The 19,089-nt window shown below is 56.9% G+C and overlaps 2 protein-coding genes across 6 annotated transcripts in view; one reads left to right on the top strand and one right to left on the bottom strand.

The window, feature by feature from the left end:
• The window catches only part of DPF1 (D4, zinc and double PHD fingers family 1), a 14,137-nt gene extending 9,821 nt beyond the window's left edge, over positions 1-4,316 (top strand). For 3 of the 5 annotated variants that reach the window (XM_011973307.1, XM_011973309.1, XM_011973311.1), the window contains 3 exons: positions 1,545-1,657; positions 2,953-3,034; positions 3,178-4,316. In XM_011973307.1, the coding sequence (XP_011828697.1) occupies positions 1,545-1,657; positions 2,953-3,034; positions 3,178-3,248 (266 nt within the window). In that variant the 3' untranslated portion in view covers positions 3,249-4,316. Of the gene's footprint in view, positions 1-1,544; positions 1,658-2,922; positions 3,035-3,177 lie in introns of all 5 variants that reach the window. The other 2 variants (XM_011973306.1, XM_011973310.1) reach the window with 1 other exon arrangement.
• Positions 4,317-6,910: 2,594 nt separating this feature from the next.
• The window catches only part of SIPA1L3 (signal-induced proliferation-associated 1 like 3), a 381,648-nt gene continuing 369,469 nt past the window's right edge, over positions 6,911-19,089 (bottom strand). The window contains exons 18-21 of the mRNA XM_011973395.1: positions 16,879-17,022; positions 13,303-13,438; positions 11,049-11,130; positions 6,911-9,176 (exon numbers count right to left, since the gene is read on the bottom strand). Coding sequence (XP_011828785.1) covers positions 9,033-9,176; positions 11,049-11,130; positions 13,303-13,438; positions 16,879-17,022 — 506 coding nt within the window. The 3' untranslated portion in view covers positions 6,911-9,032. The remainder of the gene's footprint in view (positions 9,177-11,048; positions 11,131-13,302; positions 13,439-16,878; positions 17,023-19,089) is intronic.

Genomic DNA, 19,089 nt, shown 5'->3' with positions numbered 1-19,089 from the left:
AGAGACAGGGTTTCACCATGTTGGCCAGGCTGGTCTCAAACTCCTGACCTCAGGTGATCTGCCTGCCTTGGCCTCCCAAAGTGCTGGGATTAAAGGCATGAGCCACTGCACCCGGCCCCTTGAGCCCAGGAGTTTTTGACCAGTCTGGGCGACATAATGAGAGCCCATCTATTGAAAAAAAATTGGCCGGGTGCAGTGGCTTACATCTGTAATCCCAGCACTTTGGGAGGCTGAGGTGGGTGGATTACAAGGTCAAGAGATCAAGACCATCCTGGCCAACATAGTGAAACCCCATCTCTACTAAAAATATAAAAATTATCTGGGTGTGGTGGCGCGTGCCTGTAATCCCAGCTACTCTGGAGGCTGAGGCAGGAGAATCGCTTGAACCCAGGACTCTGAGGTTTCAGTGAGCTGAGATCGCACCACTGCACTCCAGCCTGGGTGTCAGAGCAAGACTCCATCTCAAAAAAAAAAGCTGGGTATGGTTTTGCACCCCATTAGTCCCAGCTACTCGGGAGGCTGAGGTGGGAGGATTGCTGGAGCCCGGGAGGTCAAGGCTGCAGAGTGGGCTGTGATGGCACCACTGTGCTCCAGCCTGGGCAACAGAGTGAGACCCTGTTTCAAAAACCAAAACAAGACAAAAGGAGTAGCAAGAGACGGGGGTCAAGGCGTGGCGGGTAGTGGGCTGTGCGGTGTGAGTGACGGATGCCACCACCTGGGCGCTGGTAGCAGGACGAGCTTGCCGTAGAATTGTGGCTTACAGAACGTGGTTTCCTGTGGTGGACTTGTGGGCAATACATACTGTGGATGCCACAGCACAGTAGGCCATGCATTGTGGTTGTCATGGCATCATGGGTAGTGCAATGTGGTTGTCATGGCAACTCGGTATCATGGAATGTAGTTGTGATGGCACCGGGGCCGTGGTTGCAGGGGGCGGGCACCACGGGTCATGGCTGCAGGTCGCAGCTGCGGGTGTCTCTGCACCGGGGCCGTGGAATGACGGACAGCCTGGCGCTCCACGGTATTGTCAGTAACAGTTTGGTTGCTGGGGCATCATGTGGAATGGGCTTTAGTTGCACGAAACCAAGGTATGGGGACCCCGTTGTGGAAGGCGGTTGCCATGGCATTGTGGCTGGGAGAGTGTGGTCGCCACGCTGCTGCGGTTAACAGGACCCTGGTCGTTCTGCTGCGGGTAATGGAATGTGGCTGTCTCAGCACGGTGGTTAACAGAAGGTGGTTGCCACGGTGTTGTGGGTGGTAGAAAGTGGTTGCCACAGCACTGTGGGTAATGGAATGCGGTTGCCATGGCGTTCTGGGGAGCAGAGTGTGGTTGCCATGGTGGTTGTGGTAGGAGACTGTGGTGGCCGGGGGACGGCTGCTGGCCACGTGGTTGCTGGGCAGGTGTGGGGTCAGGCTGTGGACCCCGGCAGCTCATCCCGGCCTCATCAGCCGGGAGTAGGGGCTGAGCGATAGTTCCCCTGGTGGTCAGTGCCCACCAGGGGCACGCTGACCTCCTAACTGCACCCCTGCCCCTTGGCCCCCAGGACACCCCTCGTGTTTACAATTCACGGTGAACATGACGGCAGCTGTGCGGACCTACCGCTGGCAGTGCATTGAGTGCAAATCCTGCAGCCTGTGCGGAACCTCCGAGAACGACGTGAGTGCCGCCCGCCCCCCGCGTGCCCTGCTGCCCGCCCCGCTTGGCACGTCCACCTCCGCTCCTCGAGCTTAAAGCCTGTGTCTGAGCCCTCCCTGGTGAACGCGAGTCCCCTGTGTTACCATCATGCTGGTGTCCATAAATTGAACCCGGCACTTTCTCCTCTTCGTCTCTCTGACTCCTCCCAACCACCCTCTGAAGCAGGGGGTCTTGTTCCCACTTCGCAGGGAAGAAACCGAGCTCAGAGAGGGAAAGAGACCTGGCCAGGGTCAGCCAGCTAGGGAAATGGAAGAGCTGAGATGTAAAGCCATGACCACTGCTGGCAGAGCTGGTGTCAGATCATCTTAGGATTGTTTAAAGCCTTCCACAGGCCGGGCGCGGTGGCTCACGCCCGTAATCCCAGCACTCTGGGAGAGGCTGAGGTGGGTGGATCACCTGAGGTCAGGAGTTCCAGACCAGCCTGGCCAACATGGTGAAACCCTGTTTCTACAAAAGTACAAAAATTAGCTGGGTGCCTGTAGTCCCAGCTACTTGGGAGGCTGAGGCAGGAGAATCTCTTGAACTTAGGAGGTGGAGATTGCAGTGAACCGAGATGGCGCCACTGCGCACTCCAGCCTGGGTGACAGAGCGAGATTCCGTCTCAAAAAAAAAAAAAAAAAAGCCATGACCGTTGCTGGCAGAGCCGGTATCAGATCATCTTGGTGTCATATAAGGCCTTCCACAGGCCGGGAGTGGTGGCCCACCCATGTAATCCCAGCACTTTGGGAGGCTGAGGAGTTTTGAGCCCAGCAGTTCTACACCAGCCTGGGCAACATAGTGAGACCCCCATCTCTACAAAAAATTAAAAAAAAAAAAAACAGCCAGGCGTGGTGGCCCACACCTGTAGTCCCAGCTCAGATGGCTGAGGCAGGAGAATCACTTGAGCCCAGGAGTGTGAGGCTGCAGTGAGCTGTGACTGCACCACTGCACTTCCAGCCTGGGCAACAGGGTAGGACCCTGTCTCTAAAAATATAAAATAATAATAATAATAAACCTTCCGCAGAGCCTTGTGAAACCCCCACTATAAATCCTTATGAAACCCCCACTATAAATCGCGAAGGGACCGTCCGGAGGGATATGTGCTTGGCTAAGCAGTGTTGTGCACACATTTCCTGCTGCAAAGACCTTCTCAGAGACTTTCTTGGCAGGCCTCACCTCCCCCCAGCCCCCTTGACCTAGCCCCTGCCCCAGCCCCCCACCCCCGTTTCTGGTGCCCGTGCCCCCAGGGTGCCAGCTGGGCGGGTCTCACCCCCCAGGACCAGCTGCTGTTTTGTGACGACTGCGATCGGGGTTACCACATGTACTGCCTCAGCCCCCCCATGGCGGAGCCCCCGGAAGGTGAGAGGAGAGGCAGGCACCACGTGGGCGGGGGGTGGGAACGCCCATCTCCCGGTTGTCGAGAACTGTGTCCTCTGGGTGGGAAGCGGCTGGGGCAGCCCTCCCGGACCTGGGCCTGACTCCAGCTTCGGCCGCCCCCGCAGGGAGCTGGAGCTGTCACCTCTGTCTTCGGCACCTGAAGGAAAAGGCTTCCGCTTACATCACCCTCACCTAGGCCGGCTCGGCGCCGGGACTCTGGGGTGGTGCTCGCCTACCTGCCTCTCTGAGCTCCTCACTTCTCCCCCACCCTGAATGCCCCGCAGCGGGAGCGGGAGAGGGGGAAGCCGAGAGGGGGCTGGGCCACCCCCTCCCCTCTGTGCAAGTGGAATGTCTGCCCTGTGGGTGGGTGGGCCCGGCCGGGGCCTCTCCCTCCCTCCCTCCCTCTCTGTCCCTTGGCAAATGGACACCAGGGGCTTCTCCCCTCAAAGCCATACCCCGCCTCTGGGCGGGCATGGGGGGTGGTGGGTGCCAGCCAGGGGCATGGACAGAGCCTTTTTCTAAAGAAAAAGACAAAAAGTTAAAAAAAAAAAAAAGAAAAAAAAGGAAAAGAAGTTAATATATACAAAGAGTCCTCCAAGGCCTGGCTGGGTGGAGGGGCGCTGCTGAGAGCGTCCACTGGGCACCCGCCTCTGCCGGCCCCCTGCCGGGCGCCCGAACCCCAATTTCTGGAGCTGCAGCCGTCCCGCGCCCCACCCAAGGTGGGCACCTTCCCCTCCTGTGCCCAGGGCGGTGGGCGTGGTGTCCACCTGCCCCTCCCGGTGCCCACGGTGGATACTGCATGATGTGAACCTTGGTTTTGAACTCTGTTCCTGCCCCTCCCCGACCGCCCTGGCCTGTGCCCGCCCCGTGCCTGCCGTGGCTGGTGGGTGGCGGTGGTGGGGCCGGGTGGGCCCCCGCCCAGCGCCTGCTGGAATGAGAAGCACAGACTCCGCCACGGACTCCTTTTCCCTCCCTCCTCCGCCCTCCTCCCGCCCCGCCAGGCCTGGCGGCTCCCGCCCCCCTCACTGGCCATTTTGGGGGGAGTGAGGGGGCGTGGTTGTTTCTTGTGGTTGTGTGTGTTTGTTGTTCGGGTTTTTAAAAAGGGAAACTGAGACTGCAGGTGGGGGAGGTGGTGGGTTTTGGGGGGATGTCCCCCAATCCAGGAGTGCCCTCCCACTTGTCACCGAGTCTCCTCTATTGCCTGCCTCTGCTGTGAATTAACTTGTTCTGTGTATTAAACTGGGCCTGACCCCTCTGCCCACGACTGCCTCGTTCTCCCGTCTGGTTTGGGGCATCACCAAGAAGGAGGGCCAGGGGTGGGGGGGGCCTTGTAGGGGGTGAGGCGACCAGCCAGCCCCTACTTCCATCCACCTCCCTCTCCTCCCGCCTGCACCCTGCCTCTCCCCGGCTTTGTCCCAGCTCCGCCTTGCTTTGCCAGAAAGGAGGAGAAGGGGGATGGGGTGGAGGGGCTCCCGCCCAGCCAGCTGTGGTTGCCCCGGCAACGGGCTGCTGCAGCTGCAGCGGGCGCAGCCAAGAGGGAGGCAGGAGCCCGGCCGGGGGAAGGGAAGGGCTGGGAAGAGGACGGTGGGTTGGCCCCTCCTGAGACTGGGGTGGGGAACGGGGGTGTCAGGAGGTGTCATCCCAGGCCCAGACATCTCCAGGGAGCTCCCTGTCCTGGATGTGGGGCAAATCAGCAGTGGGGATGGGGTGGAAAGAGAGGTACTAAGGGAGGGCAGGAGGGTATCTAGACACTGGCACTGGGAGAGAGACTGAGATGTGGGCGACACGTGGGGGGCGGGAGTGAGGAGTGAGGGAACTAGGACACAGATCAGGAGAGAGAAAGAGATGAGGACAGTCACACAGTTATTGAGAGAATCAGAAAAAAGAGCAGGAGGGTGCAGAAGGGAGAGACAGGAGGAAGGACTGGGAGAGAGGAAGGGAGCAGGGGTGAGAAGGAGGTTTAGTGGGAGAGGGAATAACAGTAATAAAGAATGGCTGACATGCTGGGAGAGGCGGGAGGAGGAGGAGGATGGTGATTGGGGAAGAGCAGCAGCAGATTTAGGGAAAGGTCCTCCAGGAGGGGAGACAGAGGTGCCACATTGCGGGTGGAGAGAGAGACTTGGGATCAGGGACAGGCAAAGTCCCAGGACAACAGGCAGAGAGGGGGAGAGACGCAGGTAGCAGGGGAGAGGAGGAGAAGACAGAATTTAGGGGAACAGCAGAACAATCTGCAGAGAGAGCCAGAGGTATGAGGGACCCAGAAAGATTGGGGAGGAGAGACAGGGAGATCCGAGACGGGCAGAGGAAGCTAGAAACTGGGACACGAAGGGAAGGGCCAGGCCTCAAAGCACAGTTCGGGCGCGACCAGGGGCTGGCGTGCGTGCGAGTTGTGGGGTGCTGGAAGCAGCTGGCGTGGCTTCGGCGCCAGGAGAGGATGTGAGAACAGCCTGTTCCCAGGCTTCCCGCCCCCTTCGCCTGGTGGCGGGGGGAGGGCAGTGCGGGTTGAGGACGGGGCGTCGAGGAGGAGGGCGGAGACTGGGAGAGTGTCTGGAGAACTCCAGAATTTTTAGGAGACGTGGGAATGGCTGGTCCTGCTCCTCCGGATGCCAGCCCCACGCCTTTTGGAAAAAGACATTTTTTGGAGGGGGCAGGGTCTGAGTCAGAGAAGCACTGGGTTTTAGCTCAGGGATGTGAAACTCCATGACAGGTACATGGGTAAGGGGGGCAGAGAGACCCCACCTGGCCAGCCCCATCAGGAGTCTAGGCTTCCCTCAAGGCGCTGCACTTCCGGATTTTCAGGAGGAATTTCCTGATTCCGAAATCAGTTTGATCCGGACTCCCAAAATGCAAATGTTCATCAGGCCAGATGCAGATCTGCGGCGATGAGGGGCTGCTTCCTACCCCCAAAGCATTCACTTGGCAACTGGCAGTGGGGGTCTCCTCCCACCTCTACAGACCGAAGAGGGACAGTGTCCCAAATGCAGCCATGTGGCGGGGACCAAAGGAGGCAGGGGCCCCTTGTGAGTCTTGCAGCAAAGGAAAGATCAACCAAGCTGGAAACCTGGCCTTCTTCATGTGCAATCTCCACTAAAAAAAAAAAAAAAAAGTTAAGCCAGGCACGGGCACAGCAGCTCACACCTGTAATCCAGCACTTTGGGAGGGTGAGGTGGGCAGATCACTTGAGGTCAGGAGTTCGAGACCAGCCTGGCCAACATGGTGAGATCTCGTCTCTACAAACATACAAAAATTAGCCGGGTGCCTGTGATCCCGGCTACTCGGGAGGCTAAGGCAAGAGAATCGCTTGAACCTAGGATGCGGAGGTTGCAGTGAACTGAGATTGCACCACTGCACTCCAGCATGGGTGACAGAAAGAGTCTCTGTCTCAAAAAATTAAAAAAAAAAATTTTTTTTTGGAGGCAGGATCTTGCTATGTTGTCCAGGCTGGTTTTGAATTCCTGGGCTCAAGCAATCCTCCTGCTTCAGCCTCTCAAAAAGTGCGGGGATTACAGGCATGAGCCACAGCGCCTGGCTGAATGTCCAGATTAAAAGTTGGCCAATATTTCTAAGACCCAACACAACCAGCTGAGCCAGGTCTGGCCTTCAGGCCTCCAGTACCTCTGAGGCAGAATTTCACTCTTTTGAACTTAAGGACATTTCACATTCTGAGTGTTGGATTTCTGTCCTTTGGATTCCCAGGAAAAGAAGTTAGCGAGGCAGGTGCCCCTGGTTCTTAGGACGCATGTGTGGTGGTCATGGTGTGGGGGACTTGGGGACGGGAGCAGGAGGAGGGGCCGATGCGGGACCACACCCTCCCGTCAGCAACTCCAGGCAGCTGCTCCAGAAGTGAACACACAAGCTATTTCTATGAAACGTTTATTTCCTTTGAAACCTCCAGAAACATGCCAGAAAATCTCAAGACAGGGATGGGGGGAAAAGAAAAGACAATAAAGAATAACAATAAAAAATCCAAATGAAAAAATCAACATATGAAAAAAAAAAACAAAACCTGCTGCTATCTTCAGCCATCGGATAGAACACCAACCTCAAATTAAATAGATCTGTTTTTGCAGAAATCCTTAAAAAATAACACAAAACAAAACCAAAAATCATAATTTACACTTGTCCATGTACATGATTAAGTCCCCAAAATGATTCGAATGATCTGAAGATGGGAGGAGACAACTGAAGAAAACAAAAGGGGCCCGATTAGGGTCTAAGGGGTGGGGATGGGGGATGGGAGGGCCCCCCAGAGAAGGGGATGGGGGAGAAGATGGCATCACAGTAGCTGGCCAGGGCTGAGGACGCTGCCTGGGGCACGCCCACCTCACTCTCGGTGTGGGGGGTGAGGGTGGGGGCAGGGGCAGCGCTGAGGGTTCCTCCTCCAGGGGGCCAGAGGCTGATCACAGGAGACGCGATGAGAACCCTCTTCTCTCACCCCCACCCATCCACACCGGCACCTCCCTGAGTGCCTGCGTCCTATGCAGTCCCCGGAGCCCCCTTCCCTGAAGTTCCTGACCCCAGACAGAAGGTGGCAGGGGTCCCTGGACAAGGGCCGGGTTGCCTGGTGCTGGCTCATGGCCAGACCTGCTCTGCCAACTCCTCCCCGCCTGGTGCCTCCCAAAAAGGGCACCGGCCTGCCTGCCTGCCCTGACTTCCTCCCTCTGGTCCTCCCACTGACCCCCAGCCCACGGGGGACACGCCTTGGTCCTCAGCTTGAGGTTGGGGGGTGAATCCACAGACTGTGGCCATATAGGCTTGTTCTGGCGCCAACTCTACATGAAAAAATAAATATATATATATATATATCTTTTTCTGTTTGTTTTTAAAGAAGGAAAAAAAGAAACGGTTTCCTGGGTGAACAGCATGGTACCACACCGGCGTGGCCGCCCCTTATTGCCTTTAGAGAACCAGCGTCCAGTGGGGTTCGCGGGGCAGTGTTCCCCAGGGAGCACGGTGAGGGGGTCTGGTGGTCGCTGCTCGGAGAGATGGGCTGGGAGACTTGCAAAGGAAAAAAAAACCAGAGGAGGTGAAGGCTGTTCTCCTCCAGCCCTGTACTGAGGGCTTCGGGAGCCCCTCCTGGAGCCCAGAAGAAGCCGAGGCTGCTGGTCAGGGCCAGGTCGTGCCGGGAGGAGGAGAGAGTCGGCTGTGTGGTGGCTCCACCACCCCGGCCTGACCTGGTTAGCTGGAAGGTGGAGGGGCCTGTGGACCCCCAGCCCAGGTGCAGTGGCCTCTGGTGGAAGAGGAGCTGATAGAAAAAGATCATATAAACCGTCCCGGAGGTACAAATAGAGTTTCTCTCTCAAATAAATCGGCTCTGGAGGCTGGCCTTGCCTCTCTCTATCCTCAGGCCCCCAAGAAAATAATTTAAACTCTAAGAAAGTGCTCCTGGCAGCTGTTTGGGAGGAGGGGGTTGGGGGGGATCATGTTCGTGCTTTTTGGAGCTCACGCGCCAGGGACCGAGGCGCCCCGGTCTGTGTCCACGCGGGCCTCACCTCTCCGGATGTGGGGAAGAAAGGGTTGCTTTCACGCTGTACTTTTCATGCAGGGGCCTCGGCCCCACAAGCCGCAACGTCGTTGTGCATGGCGCAGAAACCTGCTCTGTGACCTCCTGGAGCCGCGGGGTCTGGGGACTGGGTCCTCTCTGTGTCCCCATCAGCTTCAGAGGGCTGGTCCCAGGAAGAGGCTAGATGGGGACAGCAGGACAGGCCCGGAAGCGGTGTAAGCACGGCCCAGCTCACCGGGACCACAGCTGGGCAGCTCGGAGGGAGGCCTGAGACCACGTTACCCTCGGGCATGAGGGCCGTGCGCTGACCCAGACTCACAGCCCTAGTGAGGCCATCGGGGTTTCTGTGTCCACGGGGAGGACCCTGGCTGAGTCATCTTGGTCACACGGGCAGCTGGGAGCCGAGTGGAGGGAGAGAGGCGAGCAGCGCCATGGCCTGCAGGGAAGGAGCAAAGGCCGGGTGGTGGCCCTCCCGCCTCAGAGCTCCTTCTTCTCCCTGCAGAAGATCTCTGCAAACTTGCGCAGCTGCTCGCTGGCGGCCTGCGACTCCTCCTGCAGCCGCTGGTTGTTCTGCCGCAGGCTGGCCACCTCTGACTGGAGCACCACCTTGTCCTGCTTCTCCTGTGTGGGGCGGGAAGCTGGCGTCAGGCGAGTGGGCTTGGCTGCTCCTGGAACAGCCGATGGCTCCCTGGGGCCTGCGAACCCTGGCCTGGCTGTGCTTTGGAGCCGACCACTAGAGCCGGGTCAGGCCGGGGTGTACATCCCACTCTGCCTCTCCACAACCGAGGGACCCTGGGCAAGTCACTCGGTTCCCACAACCCTACCAGGGGGCTGAGGGTTGCCTGGAGCTCATCTATGTACAGCTCCTGGAATGCAGCCCGAGGTGGAGTCACCGCCTGACACACAGCACTGTTGTGGCCACCGCATCCCACCATCACACTACCTGAGGACTTGGGGACTGTCGCTATCCCCAGTTTCCTGGAAGACGACCCCAGCCTCACACAGCAAGTGGGGAGCTGAGACATGGAGGCAGAGTGGCCTGAGCAGACCCCATTCTTCCAGGAGGACGTAGCCCCGGAGGCAGGGACTTGTCTTAGGTCGCACGGCATTATGTGGTGGGGCGGAGGTCAGAACCTGGGCCCCTTTGATTCCACAGCTCGAGGACTTAACGCGTTACATGCTCTGCCACTTTTCTCACTTTTACTCAGAAGTGTAGAAACAATAGATAAAAGTCTCCTCCTCATTTTTCTTTTTTTTTTTTTTGAGACTGGGTTTCGCTCTTGTCGCCCTCGGCTCACTGCAACCTCTGCCTCCCAGGTTCTAGCAATTCTCCTGCCTCAGCCTCCCAAGTAGCTGGGATTACAGGAGTGCGCCATTAAGCCCGGTTAATTTTGTATTTTTAGTAGAGACAGGGTTTCACCATGTTGGTCAGGCTGGTCTCAAACTCCTGACCTCAGGTGATCTACCCGCCTCGGCCTCCCAAAGTGCTGGGATTAGAGGTGTGAGCCACCACACCTGGCCAGTCTCCTCCTCATCCTCCCGCCCCATGGAGACAAGTCCAAAGAACAAATTGACTGTCACCTTCTAGATGGCCCTCTCAACCGTGGTGGTTAAACAATAAATAAGTAAGTATGATGATGTTCTAGGCAACAGTGCTGCAGCTCGCTTTGGTTTTTACGTAAGTTACTGGATTTCTTTTGCGTGTTAGTAAATATATAGATTTGTGATTACTTTAATTGGCTGCACGCTGTCCCGCTGCATGGGCGCCTGTAATTTACACCGCCGCTCTCCTGCTGAGGGACAGCCACGCTGGCTCCAATTTTTTATTGCCAATAGTGTGGCAATGAACGTCCTTGTTTACAATCTCTGTACTCACGCTGTCATGGATAAATTCCCACAAGTGGAATTACTGGGTCAACATTTTTTTTTTTTTCTTTTTTGTGAGACGGAGTCTCGCTCTGTTGCCCAGGCTGGAGTCCAGTGGCGTGATCTCAGCTCACTGCAATCTCTGCCTTCCCGGGTTCAAGTGATTCTCCTGCCTCAGCCTCCTAAGTAGCTAGGATTACAGGCGCCCGCCACCACACCTGGCTAATTATTATACTTTTTAATAGAGATGGGGTTTCACCATGTTGGCGAGGCTGGTCTCGAACTCCTGATCTCAGGCAACCCACCCCCCTTGGCCTCCCAAAGTGCTGGGATTACAGGCATGAGCCACCGCGCCTGGCCACAATTACATTTTTGATAAATGTTGTCCAACTGCCCCCCGAAAAGCCTGGGCTGATTATTCTCCCCCGAAGAATGGATGAGTTTCTCTGAGTGCTTGCTAGCCTTGGGTGTTATCACTGTTTACTCTTCACCCATGACTGCACTCAAGCACAGGAGGTGTGGGGGTGGGGTGGGTGCTGCATGGCCGAGGCAGGTGCCTGATCCCTGCTGACCACCCTGCCCAGTGTCTGGGAAGTGGGATGGAGAGGGCGTGGCCCCCAGCGTTACCTTCTGCAGGTCAGTGTGCAGCTGTTTCAGCATCACCTCCAGCTGGTACACCTTGCCTGTCAGATCCAGGGGCGGCTCCTCACTGGAAAGACAGGGACCAGGTCAGCCTGAGGCCCCACAGCCCCTGAGGAGGGCTTCTGGCCCACAGCTGAGGAGCCTGGGGGTACGGGCCCCCTTAACCCTGACATTCTGGCGAAGCCCGAGGAGAAGCTCCCAGGGGAAGCAGGAAGCCAGCCCTCCACCGGCATACTCCACCCAGCAGGGGCACCTCGGTGGATGTGGATGGGGTGTTGGGAGCACCAGGCCAGGGGAAGGGGGGGGCGCCCGCCCTGAAGTGTGTGTTTTCCCTGAGGCTGGGCCGTGCATGTGACTTCAGGGAGCACCCCTTCTTCGTACCTCCAGGACACAAAGAGCCTGCTCCACAGATGCCTGCTGAGCACCTGGCGGGTCCAGGCACCACTCCAGGCACAGGAAGCACGAGAATGGACAGATGGTCAAAAGGGCCCACCCTCGTGGGCAGGACCAACAACGGTCCTGTCAGTGATGCTGACCATGTGCCCATCACTGACAGCCAACCCGCACCAAGCCCCAGGCTGCCCGGCTCATCTCACAGAGCTCCTCTGCCCACTGTGGCCTTCGGATGTGCTGCACAGTTACCCGCTGGCCAGCGGAGGATATGCAGGCAGTATCGCCCACCCACGTGCTGCTGCTAGGATTTGAGTCGGACCCACGGCCAGTAGCTGCCCCTCTGCAGATCCTCCCAGCCCTGGGCCTGCCTGGCCGCTGCAGAGAACGCACAGCCCCTTCCCGCTTGGAGTTGGGGCTGAAGGAGGCTCTGTTGGACGCTGCGGGTGCACAGGTGGTGGCGGTCGGGGGCTGGCCCTCCTGCCTCGCCCACCCTTTCCTACAACCTTGCTGCTGAGTCCTGGGAATCGGCAGCTGCAGAGGGAGATGGGGGCAAATGGACTCCAGGAGTGCCGCCCAGGGGCCACAGGTCCCACTGCTTCCCACAGCCCAGGCTGCTCCTGCCCCTGAGCCTGGCAGCACCATCTGGAACTGCCGATTTCTTGTAATTACAGCGGGGCCTACGTTCGTGGTGGAGGTTGAGTTCTGAAGCCAGAGTGTGAAAAGCAAGAAGTCAAAATTACCCTCAAAAATTGCTCCCACTGCCCATGAAGTACAGTGCACGGATGGTTGTATATAGAACCCTGCACCGTGAGGTGTGCAGACGAGTGTGAAATGCACTATTTAAATCCATGTACAGGCAGAATGTGCCATTTACATTCTCTCTGCCTCTTTTTAATTTTGTTTTCTGCCAAGTGAGTGCAGTCAAATATGCTGTGCTGAATGTGAGAAGCCACGCGTGAGATGACAAATGTGAGAGATCTGTCCCCGTCCTCTTCCTTCCCCCGTGAAGCCTCCTGAGGGCCAGGCCTGGCCTCAATTGCCACTGGGTCCTCAGATAGCCCAGCACGGCACCTGGCAGGGAGGCTGGGAAGGCTGAGCATGAGGCAGAAGTCTGTGAGGTTTAGGAACCTGCAGAGGAGGAGACGAAGGAGCAGATAGGCGGGAGACTGGCAGCAACGGGGCTGGCGAGAGGCACAGGGCTGGGGGATTGGGAGACACTGCTGAGCAGCTTTCCTTTCTTTTTTTTTCTTTTTTTGAGATGGAGTCTTGCTCTGAGGCCCAGGCTGGAGTGCAGTGGCGTGATCTCGGCTCACTGCAACGTCCGCCTCCTGGATTCAAGTGATTCTCCTGCCTCAGCCTCTCGAGTAGCTGGGATTACAGGCGCCCGCCACCACACCCGGCTAATTTTTGTATTTTTAGTAGAGATGGGGTTTCACCACGTTGGCCAGGTTAGTCTTGAATTCCTGACCTCAAGTGACCCACCCACCTCGGCCTCCCAAAGTGCTGGGATTACAGGTGTGAGCCACCGTGCCCGGCCTGCTTAGCAGTTTTCCAAGTTGGAAGCGAAACAACTGTGTGTGTATTGATTTCAGTGTCGTCTCCGCCGGACCGGGAGATCTGTTGGGACTGGGCAGAGTCTGCCTTAGTCACTGTGGATCCCCAGTGCATAGACAGGTGCAGTGTAACGACTTCCAACTCTGTTAGGAGAGGGGAGCAGCTGCTGTATCAGCTTCTGCCCGAAGAGTGGTGGGGGTGACCCGCAGTGGCTGCCTCTCTCTGGAGAAGCCTCTTCCACTGCACAGACCTGCCGCTGGTATGAACCCGCGTGTTCCCAGGGAAAGCTCACCTCATGGTAGGGGTGGTCCTGGGGGTCGGGGGTCCCCTCTCCAGGCTCAGGTGGCTGTGGACAGGACTGTGTGCAGGCGGGATGTCCGGGCTCAGGGCCGGATCGTTCAGAGAGAAGAGTGAGACGGCTCTTTGCACTGCCAGGGAGGGAGGAGGAGGAGAGGGTCAGTAAGGCTCCCAGCTTCTCCCTCAATTGCTGGACGATGCCTCTTCCTGCAAACCTGCACGACACTTCCCAACACTCTTGGGAAAGACTGCATCGGCACTTGGATAGATTCTCGCCAAAACACCGAGCAAATGAACACACAAAACAAGAACACAAAATCCCATCCTGATTCCGATCGAGGCTTTTGATCCAATGACTAGTTCATACAAAATACAAGAGCTGGAGAAGGCAGTTAGATGACAGTGCGAGGCAGCATCCGACTGGATTCTGAACCTGGCATGCTCTCAACATAAATGACTGGCTTTGGTCCACAAGTACAAGGTAGGAAAAAGGGGTCCAAAGTGGACAGGCTGGCGCCAGGTCCACGGGGATTCGTTATACGATTCGCTTTCCTTCGGAGGAAGCCGGGAAGATTTCAAAAGCAAAAAGAGAAGTGAGACAGATCACATCATGCATATTGAAGAGAGAAAAGAAATCGCATGGGGTTGCCAGTGAAAGTGAAGATTCCCGGGTTCCGCCTTGGACATGTGACTGGCACTGGGGGTACCTGAGCCGTCTGCGTTTTCAAATGTGACTGTTGGATTTTCTTCCTGTAATGGCAACAGCTGGCCACCGCCCCAGTGTCCTCCAATAGTGGCTGGTTTAGTGAGCTACGAACAGCCAGACAATGGACTCCTCGGGGGTGTTAAAAACACGAAGGCATCCCAGTGTGCCGTGTGTCGAGGGTGGCACCGCCAGGGGCAGGGCAGAGGGCGAACCCCAGAGGCAAGCAGCTCCCCAACTTCCATTTCTGTGCCGCAAGAATAGCACAGTAAAAACCCCAACACTCCTTCCCTGGCACCACCCATTGGTAACATTTTGCCCATTTACTTTTTTTTTTTTTTTTTTTGAGACAGAGCTTCACTCTTGTTGCCCAGGCTGGAGTGCAATGGCGCGATCTTGGCTCACTGCAACCTCCGCCTCCTGGGTTCAAGCGATTCTCCTGTTTCAGTCTCCCAAGTAGCTGGGATTACAGGCCTGCGCCACCACACCCAGCTATTTTATATTTTTAGTAGAGATGGGGTTTCTCCATGTTGGTCAGGTTGGTCTCGAACTCCTGACCTCAGGTGATCTGCCCGCCTCGGCCTCCCAAAGTGCTGGATTACAGGCATGAGCCACCACGCCTGGCCACGATATTCTCTAATATACAGTCATCTGCAAATGTTCTCCGATTCTCTGAATAATACCCTTTATAGTTATATTTTTCTATCTTGGATTTAATGTATATTCACTTTGACATCTGTGTTTTAAGAGACTGGGTCTTGTGATGTTGCCCGTGCTGGAGTGCAGTGGCTCTTCACAGGCCCGAGTCCATTACTGATCAGCACGGGAGCTCTGACCTGCTCCATTTCTGACCTGGGCCAGTACACCTGTCCTTAGGAAACCTGGTGGTCCCTGGCTCCCTGGAGGTCACCATATTGATACTGAGTTTAGTCAAGACACCGGATCGGAACAGCACACTCCAGTCTAGAACTCCTGGGCTCCAGCAATCCTCCTGCTTCAACCTCCCAAGGAGCTTGGACTACAGGTGTGTAATACCACACCTGGAGAATTTTGAAATTAGCACCTATAATCCCAGCTACTCAGGAGGCTGAGGCAGGGGAATCGCTTGAACCTGAGAGGTGGAGGCTGCAGTGAGCCAAGATCATGCCACTGAACTCCAGCCTGGGTGACCGAGTGAGACTCTAAAAAATAAATAAGTAAAATAAAATTTTTTGTAGTGACGGGGTCTCGCTATGTTGCCCAGGCTGGTTGAATTCCCGGCCTTAAGCCATCCTCCCACCTTGACCTCCCAAAGTGTTGGGGTTACAGGTGTGAACCACTGCACCCAACCTGGAATATTTTAAATCAAATTCCAGACATCTTTGTATTTCATCTGTAGAAACTTTACTAAGTAGCTCTAGTGGATAAAACATATATATATATATTTTTTTGGGGGGGGAAGAAAACTACTATGCTATGAACACACCTACCAAAGTTAACGAGAATTCCTTTAGCCTTTTCCACTCATGTGAATTGCATGGGAAAACATATATATCTTCATTGAAAACCCCGCACCTCCCGGCAGGCTGAAACCACTCTGACCTGCACTCCCTGCCAGCCCCTTTCCGGCTCCCGGGGAGGCACCGCTTCCTCCCGGGTCTTTCTGCTACTGCCACCCCTCCCCCATAACCTTCTGTGGTTCATCTATTAATTTTATAAGGAAGGAAAAAGCTCCCTAGGCGACTGTGACGCACAGCCTGGGAGAGAAATCAGTGCCACCAGCCAGGCTCCTTCCGCTTTCTCACATGGGCTGCACAGCCCCCAGGCATGCCAGGTGCATGGAGCAGCTGGGAGTGGGTAGGGGCTTTGGCTGCCCAAGCCCTTTCCTGTGGCCTATGGTTGGTAGGGTCGGCGTCTGGGCAGCTCTGCCTTCTGCAGACAACACTACAACCGCTGATGGCACCTGGGTCTCCAGGGAGAGACCTGAGGCCTTCGTCACTTCCCACTATCCCGGAACCGGCCGTCCTGGCCCCAGGATGCCTGGAGACCCACATGAGAGAGGAGATGCCTCCAGCTGCCCGGCCCCCTGTCCCCATGGACTCCCAGAACATAAAGGGCCCTGGGTGGCAGAACAAACCCTGTCCACTGCTCCAGGGAACCCAGGGAGTGAGGATCTCTGCAGGCCTGGTATGGGGAACCCCCGACCCAGAATCAAGGTCTTGGCAGGACCCTCAGGGCACTGAAAGTCTTTATTCCCTCTTCGGGCTCCCAAATCTGGGGCTGAAAACCCAAATGTCCTCAGGGACACAGACTTTTTTTTCCACCCCCCCAGACACGGGGTCTTGCACTGTCGCCCAGGCTGGAGTGCATTGGTGTGATCACAGCTCACCACACAGCCTCCCTCTCCTGGGCTCAAGCGATCCTCCTGCCTCAGCCTCCAGAGTGGCTGGGACTACAGGTGTGCACCGCCATGTGTCACTTATGTTTTTCTCTTTTGTAGAGACTGGGTCTTACTATGTGGCCCAGGCTGGTCTCAAACTCCTGGCCTCAAGTGATCCTCTTGCCTCGGACTCTCAGAGTGCTGGGATTACAGGTGTGAACCACTATGCTTGGCCTCACATATCTTCCATGCGGTGTTTTGTGTAATTGTCATGGCAGCCTCAAGCATGGTGACTTTTACTTGTCGGTCAACACGGTAACTCGCATCAAAGAGATGAAGACACTTGCCCAGGGCTGCATGGTAAGCAAGTGATGGGGCAGGACTCGAACCCCGCTCCCTGATTCTGGAACCTGAGTGGGTATCCCTGCAAAGCCACGAGGCCCTCCATAACTCCCTCTAGAACAGAGGAGGGCGTGGGGGCCCGGCGGGACTGGGTGGAAGGCGCCTACCTTCGTATGCCTTGGCTGCGTTCACCAGGCTGGACCACTCGAGGCCAGCAGCCGTGTCAGGCAGGGGCATCATCCCAGGGTCCAGGCGCCGCAGGGGGCGGTCCCGCCCATCAGCCAGCGAGAGCTCCGAGGCTGAGATGGTGGCTGGATGGGGAGGGTGGAGATGGCAGTGGTTGAGCATGACAACGTGGGGGACACATACACATGAAGACATTCCATTGCTTATGCAGAGACGCTACATGTCCGGGACAACCTCCAGCAGGGTAAGGGGTCTGGGAGCGCTGGAGTCTACGGAGGCCTGACTTTAAACAAGGTGCTGGGCCAGGCCTGGCAGAGACGTCATCTGAACAAAACTCTGACGGGGAGGAGGGAGTGCGCCAGGGGGACACCTGGGGGAGGAACATTCCAGGCAGACGGAACAGCCAGTGCTAAATCCCTGAGGCAGGAGTGCGCCTGGAAGGTTTAAGGAATACGGAGGTGGCCCCTATGGCTGGGTGAGGGTGAGCAAGGGAGGAAGCAGCAGGAGCGAGGACAGAGGCAACATGGCCGCACCATGCGGGTCCTGTGGGCCCCAATGGCAACTGTGTTCTCACCCTGAGTGCAATGCAGCCCTGGAAGGCTCCCTCTGGGTGCATGTGGGGGATGGACTGTGTGCATGTGGGGGCATTTGGGGGGAGGCAGGGAGCAGGTAGGAGCTGTAACCATGACCCACAAGAGAGACAGTGACACTGCGCAGGACCAGGGTGGGGCCATGGTAGGACCCAGGGGCAGATTCTGGGCCTACTTTTCAGGGGCAGCCAATAGGATTTCCTGAGGGATGGATATGGCTGTGAAACAAAGAGAAGGGCCAGGATTGCAGCTCTGATCAGGAAGGCTCGGGGGATCAGAAATCTGTTTCTGGAGGTGCTTAGTGGAGTTGGCCCTGGACACCCCAAGGAGACGGTGGGAGGGGGGCTGGCCACAGGAGCTGGCAACAAATAAGAGTCCCAGCTGCACCTGTAATTAGAATCGCCAGTGTATGGACAGTGTTTACACGCAGTGGGGTTGCCGTGGGGGGGTGTTCAGGTATGATACGCTGAGCAGAGGAGAGGCCTGTGACATCTCAGGGGTTGGAGGTGAGAAGCAACGGTGCCAGCACTGCTCTCGCACCTGCTACGGCTATCCAGAGTCCCCGGCACCAGGCTCAAGCTCTGGCCTGGGGCTCCGTGACTCCCTGAAGCCCCTAAGGGACAAGGACAGAGGAGGATAGGCAGGTACAGAGAGACCAGGAGACAGGCCTGAGGGCCCTTAGCTGGGAATCGTCAGAGCCCAACCATGGGCCCAGTCTGCTCTGTGTTCCTGGCACCTCCTCTGTGCAGGGCCCAGGGGATCATCTCGCAGTCTCACCGTGAGCCTGGCGGGGGCAGGGGTGTCGCCATCTCCGCGCATGGAGGAGGAAAACTGAGACCCGAGCGAGGCGCTGCCTTGCCTGGGCTCGCATGGCTTCCAGCTGGTACTTCTCGGTGCTGACTACGTATGAGGTGTATGCTATGTGCTTTCCATATATTCACTTGTTTGATTCTTTCAACCTAGGGATGTGGGCACTACTTTTTCATTTTACAGTCCAAAGAAACTGAGGCACAGAGAGATTATATCTGGAGTGGAAGACGTGGGACATAAACTCAGGTCGTCCAGCTCTGTGATATGTGGTGTGCAGTAAGTGCTGGCTGAATGGGTGAATGAACGAGTCCTTGGCCTCCATGCTCCGCCCTCGGCCTCCTTGCTCCGCCCTCAGCCTCCATCCTTGGCCCTTGGCCTCCATGCTCTGCCCTTGACCTCCTTGTTCTGCCCTCAGCCTCCCTGCTCCGCCCTTGACCTCCATGCTCTGCTCTTGGCCTCCGTTCTCCGCCCCAGACCTCCACGTTCCACCCTTGGCCTCCTTGCTCTGCCCTTGACCTCCGTGCTCTGCCCTTGACCTCAATGCCCCACCCTTAGCCTCCTTGCTCCACCCTTGACCTCCATGCTCTGCCCTTGACCTCCATGCTCCATTCTTGGCCTCCTTGCTCACCCTTGACCTCCATGCCCCACCCTTGACCTCCTTGGTCTGCCCTTGACCTCCATGCTCCGCCCCTGACCTCTTTGCTCCGCCCTTGACCTCCATGCTCCGCCCTTGGCCTCCTTGCTCTGCCCTTGACCTCCATGCTCCGCCCTTGGCCTCTTTGCTCCGCCCTT

This window comes from Mandrillus leucophaeus, unplaced genomic scaffold (assembly GCF_000951045.1).
Source record: "Mandrillus leucophaeus isolate KB7577 unplaced genomic scaffold, Mleu.le_1.0 Scaffold137, whole genome shotgun sequence".
Taxonomy (NCBI): domain Eukaryota; kingdom Metazoa; phylum Chordata; class Mammalia; order Primates; family Cercopithecidae; genus Mandrillus; species Mandrillus leucophaeus.
Note: the sequence above shows the minus strand (reverse complement) of the source record. Positions and strands in the feature narration are given on the sequence as shown.